This window comes from Humulus lupulus, chromosome 6, assembly GCF_963169125.1.
Source record: "Humulus lupulus chromosome 6, drHumLupu1.1, whole genome shotgun sequence".
In the NCBI taxonomy this organism is placed as follows: Eukaryota; Viridiplantae; Streptophyta; class Magnoliopsida; order Rosales; family Cannabaceae; genus Humulus; species Humulus lupulus.
The window spans coordinates 222,873,836-222,879,878 of record NC_084798.1 but is presented as its reverse complement, the minus strand read 5'-3'; the positions used below and the strand labels follow the sequence as shown (position 1 = coordinate 222,879,878).

General features: G+C 38.2%; 1 protein-coding gene across 1 annotated transcript; it reads left to right on the top strand.

Annotated features, from left to right (window-relative positions):
• The first annotated feature begins 704 nt into the window (after positions 1 to 704).
• Positions 705 to 2,231, top strand: LOC133786202 (uncharacterized). The gene is made up of 6 exons (XM_062225405.1): positions 705 to 917; positions 1,009 to 1,101; positions 1,192 to 1,302; positions 1,396 to 1,508; positions 1,592 to 1,992; positions 2,161 to 2,231. The coding sequence occupies exons 1-6, from the start codon at positions 738 to 740 to the stop codon at positions 2,229 to 2,231; spliced, it is 969 nt and encodes a 322-aa protein (XP_062081389.1). The 5' UTR covers positions 705 to 737.
• Positions 2,232 to 6,043: the final 3,812 nt, after the last annotated feature.

Sequence of the window (6,043 nt, the reverse complement as noted above, 5' to 3'; positions counted from 1 at the left end):
TTACATAACTGATCCTGCTGATGATAAATGGTCAGTTGTTTTACGAACCCCAGAAAGGTAGTTTATAGAAGATGAAAATGACGAAGAAAACGATGATTTGTTCCATGACAATTTTATTGTTGGACAACCAATACATGAGCAAGTTGAGAAAATCCATGATTTCCATGAAGTTGATGATGATGGGGAATATATTAGAAATGATATTAGAGACGGAATATGGGTAGATTGTGGATCAACCAAGAAAAGAAAAAAGAAAAGAAAATGTGTCCAGTGAGTAATGTATTCATTTTTATGTTAAATATGTATTTATTTATGTCATAATTGTAACGTTAATTCTTGTTTATGTGCAGATGACAATTTCTGAAGGGGAGAACACACCAAATAGGCGAGGCCCAACAAAGAAGAACAATATCAATAATCAAAAAGCTAAGGAAATAAAGAGAAATATTCAGTTTAATGATAAAGGTCAACCTATAGGGAAAGCATATAGTGAGATGCAATCGTACTTGGAGTTAAAACTAGGAGAACGGTCTCTCTCAATTATAAGGATTGGAGACAAGTCCCACAAGAATTGAAGAATAGAATATGGGAGGATGTATATGTAAGAAAATATTTTATGAATATTTTAATTACTTTAATATATTGATCATTTTCATGAATTACTTTGCATTTCATTAATCATTTTATTTCTATTTCAGGGTGCCTTTAACATTCCAGAAAATTGGAAACCAGAATTAATGAAAAGTGCGGGAAGAATGATGAGAGATTTTAAGACCAACATCACTAGTGACTACATCTACCCTTTGGCAGAAGACGGTCTGATAGATGAACTCCAAATCCTTCCTAAGAAATATCCAGAACTTGACCTAGAAGATTGGAGGACATTTGTTAGCCACCGTTTATCTCCTGAGTTTATGGTACTATTGTGTATATCTATTATGTATATGATTTATTAGTTTTGAAATACTAATAATTGCTTAAAAACTTATTGTTACCTATTTAATGTAGGCTTTGCGGGAAGCACAACGTGAAAGATCTCTCAAATATACTTCGAGGCATCGTACATCTCGTAGAGGGCTTGCCAATGTTAGAGAGGACCTGGTAAGTAATTCGCATCACTATTTTATAACTGTCAACTTGTTATGAAGAATATTGCACTCACCAACTTTAATTAATTGTTGTATGTTGTAGAAAACTGAACTAGGTGTGGCAGATGTAGAACGGTACCAAGTATGGATAAGAGCACGAGAAAAGAGGAAGGTTCTTGTTACAGATTTGGACAAACAAATTGAAGCAAGAATTGTAAGTGGTTTCAAGCAAGTATTTTAAAGTAATTTAGGAATGATAAAGTTCTTATAAGTCACTAATATAAGTGACCATTGTTTTGTTCCACAGAATGAGCTGAAAGAAAAAGTTAGTAGTGGAGAAATCATTGCAAAGGGTCGGAATGACATATTAACGCAAGCTTTAGGGACACCTGAGCACCCAGGGCGTGTTAGAGCACTTGGGTATGATATTATTTTTTATTTGTTGCATTTAACTTAATTCTATAATATTTTAGTTTTAAAATAAATTTGGTTGATTATTGTAGGTCGTTTGCGAAGATTTCGTCCGTCTTTGGAAGAAAACCAAAAATAGCAACAGAAATGGCTGATGTTGTTAGTAAGAAAGATGCAGAAATTGCGAGGCTCAAAGCAGAACTTAAAGCTTTAGAGGAGGAAAAAGCTAAACAAGCAGGTGGGTTAGATGATATGGATGAACACGACAATGATGACGAGCAGAGCGACGAAGAATACCACACACCGCACATGCAGGATGACACACCGTACATGCAGGATGTGTTACTTTGTTCGGATAATATTCATAATGTGGTGGCAGAGGGTGTTATCATTGATGGGGTGGGTCCACTGACTATTCATGGTGTTCAACTGACAGACGAATATGCGAGGGTGCGAGTCACCAAAATGTTACAAGAGGATGCTGAAATCCCATGTTCTATTGGGGAGATACAATATGTTCGAGATACTTATGACACATTTCTTCCTTGGCCAAAAGATTTAATTATGACTGACCAGGTATAAACAAATTCTTTAATTTGTTACCTATTAAAATATTTGTTGGTCCAGTATTTTAATATTATTTTAACTTGATGTTGTGTAGGGTCCTCTAAGAAAGAAACCTCCTATGTCAAAAAGTTCATCCAAGGATATGTCAAAACCTCCTATGACTAGCCCGCATCTGTCATCAGCTGGGTCTCACATCAATCCAGAAAACACTCTGACCGAAGGCCAACCATTTGCCGATCACATCATGAATCGCATCCATGTTAGCCTTCAGTTTATGGTGAGAGAATTTTGCAGAGTTAAGGGAATAAACTCAGTCGTCTCCATTCCAGTGGACCCAACATTCATGAATCGCGAGTCAATATTCCTAACTTCAGAGGATGTGGAACAAGTTGCTACCTTGCATATGATTGGAGGCTCAGCAATGATATTCGGATTAAGGTATCCCTTAAACTAATTCTTTGGAATGATAGGAATTTAGAATCAGTTATGAGTACTGCTCTGTGATCTGTTGAAAATTTTCATAGACATTGAATGTTTACAGGTTTGGGAAGTCCTATTTATAGGGGAAACTCTGCCGAAATTTTTCAAAATATTTAACACTAAAGAAAATTTTGCAGATGCATTTGGGAGTCTCTATTTCCAAATCAGCGTGTCTATTACAAGTTTTATGACATTGAACGTCTTAGCATTAATAATGTTAACGATGTAGAGCGATCAACCATTGACTTGGCGAATTGGTTGATGACCATGGATAGAGTTGGTCAACTTTACTTTATACCTTGGAACATACGGTAAGAAATAGTGTAAAAAAATTTTATTTGATTAGTCATATATTAAAAATTTAATTATTTTACTTAGCATACACTTCTTATTTTAGGGAACATTGGATGTTGGTGATTGCTATGCCAAAAGGAAAAATCGTGTTCTTAGATCCATTGAAATCACACAAACGTCCAGAAGAAATTGATTCAATGATAATGAGGTAAGTTTTAAATTTTTTAAAATATTTCTTAATATGCAACAAATATTACATGTTACTACATTTTAATAACTTTTGTTAATAATTTTCTTTTTAAATAGTGCATATTATAGAGCTTCTTCCAATGCATTACTCGGCAATCCCACAAAGATATTCAATGTTACATGTCCAAGACAACCACAAAGTCATGAATGTGGTTTTTATGTCTTGAAGTACATTAGAGATTTTGTACGGGCATCAAATGCAATGACTACCCTAAAAGAAAGAGTAAGTTCATTTTTTATAATTTATTTGCTATCGATAATCTATGAAATTAATTTATATTTATTAATTTTACAGTTTGGTGGGAAGACACAATATTGTGAGATTGCAGACCTCTTGCCAATCCAACACGAATGGTTAGCCAAATTGATACCATACATTTATCAGTAAGCCTATTTTTGTTTAGTTGTAAGTTTAGTCTTTTGTAAATGTATTAATGTTAAGGCTAGTTATCTTACTTAAGTACTTGTATTTTATATGTTTATGTACAACATTTTTTATTAATAAAAGTTATCATATATTTATTCAAAAAAAATTCTTAACCAATTTCAATTGTAAAAATATATATAATTGTAATATTATATAATTAAATTGTTGAAAAATAATTAGGCCAAAAAAAAAAATATTAATTAGATCAATTAAATAAAATCAGGCCAAAATATATATATATATATTTATATAAAAATAGAAACCATCCATTTAAAAATAATTAGAAACATATATTAAATAAAAAATGCGGGCACTCTCTACTTTGGTTTTTAGGTAAAACCGAAGTAAAATGTACACTTTCTACTTCGGTTTTACCTAAGAACCGAAGTAGAAAGTCCCCTTTTACTTCGGTTCATAGGTAAAACCGAAGTAGAAAGTGTACATTTTACTTCGGTTTTACCTAAAAACCGAAGTAGAATCTCCACTTTCTACTTCGGTTTTACCTAAAAACCGAAGTAGAAAGTGCCCAGGATGCTAGCGTATATACACTTTCTACTTCGGTTATTAGGTAAAAACCGAAGTAGAAAGTGGGGATTCTACTTCGGTTTTTAGCTAGTTTTTACTTCGCTCCGAACTACTTCGGTTGCGAATTTTAGCGAAAACCGAAGTAAATCAAGCTTAAAAACCGAAGTAAAAGCCCCTTTTCCTTGTTGTGGGGTTAGAACTACCCAGGAGTTCTTGGACCGAGCTGATCGGTATATCAAGCTCGAAGAGGCCATTGCTGATGATGGAAAACCCTCGAACAAGGGTAAGAAGGCTGCTGAACCCGCCAAAGCCTCCAACGGTTCCAAACCTGATGGCAACGGCAAAAAGGCGACAAGCGCAATAATGGTAATGGCAAGAACGGTGGAAAACGTCCGCACAATGAGCCTTCCACCTCTGACAATAAACGAGCCAAGGGTAATCGTTATGAACCTAGGTTCACTAACTACACTGCCCTCATCGAGTCCCGGGGAGAGGTTTACCAGGCCACAAGCTCCAGTGTGCCTTACAAGAAACCTGGGCCCATTCGAAAAGACATTTCGAAAAGAGACATTACCAAGTTCTGTCGTTACCATAACGACTACGGACATGACACCAATGAATGCAACCAGTTAAAAGATTAAATCGAGTTCCTTATTAGACAAGGACACTTGAGAAGGTACGTACGGGCCTCGGGAACTTCCCAACGAGAAGCTCCAGGTGGCAACGAGCAGACGTCCACACGCCAACGCTCGCCACCGTTACAGCCTGCCACCGTAGCCGGAACACTCTTAACCATCTGTGGAGGCCCGCACCTCGCGGGAAATAGCGGAAAGGCTAGAGAACGATATGCTCGGACTCTGCGCCACGACCAGGACATCGAGATGATGACTGTGGAGGACCTTGCGCCGAAAAAGGCTCGCTAAGAGGAGTTCAGGATAAACTTCTCTGAAGGTGATGCCCAACACGTCCGGTTCCCACATTCCGATCCGCTGGTCATAGATATCCAGATGGCCAATATGATGGTAAAAAGAGTACTGGTCGATACAGGAAGTTCAGTGAACATCTTGTATAAGTCAACACTGGAACGCATGAAGTTGTCCGTAAAAGACTTGGAGCCCTGCAATCAAACCATATACGGCTTCTCTGGAGAAGGACTCGCCCCAGCCGAAATGATCAAACTCCCAGTAACCACGGGTACAACGCCTGCCTCAAGGACATTACTCACCACTTTTGTAGTGGTCGATTGTCCTTCAGCATATAACGCCGTTGTTGGAAGACCCGTACTGGTTGATCTAAGGGCCGTCATCTCCATGTTGCACCTAGCCATGAAGTTTCCAACAAACGCAAGAGTAGGATGCGTCTTAGGAAACCAAAGGGAAGCCCGGGAGTGCTATAACACTTCGATCACAAAGGCAAAGAGTGGAGCATCGAGGAGCGCTACCCCAGACCGATTGCAGATGGCAGAAGACAGACAAGCCCAATCAGGTGGTAACGTCACCAAATAGGGCGTTGCCCAAAGTGAGGATATAAATTTGGATCCTCGCTTTGGGGATTTTGAAGAAAATGTTGGACCCGTCGAGGACCTGGAAGAGGTCCAACTTGATGAAAAAGACCCGGCCAGAGTTGTGAGGGTTGGGAAGAGTTTAGAGCCTACCACAAAGCAGGCACTCGTGAAATTCTTGCAAGAGAACCAGGAAGTCTTCGCCTGGTCGCATAAAGACATGGTTGGTATAGACCCAGCAGTAATCATCCATGTCCTAAACATAAACAAAGCCTTTCCACCGGTGCAACAAAAAAGAAGGCTACACGATAAAGACAGATCAAAAGCCTTAAAAGAAGAAGTCGAAAGACTTAAAGAAAATGGGTTCATCAGGGTAGCGTTTTATCCATCGTGGGTCTCGAATCCGGTGCTGGTCCCCAAGCCTAACGGCAAGTGGCGGACCTGTGTGGATTTTACAGACCTCAATAAAGCCTGCCCAAAAGATTGCTTCCCACTCCCGAG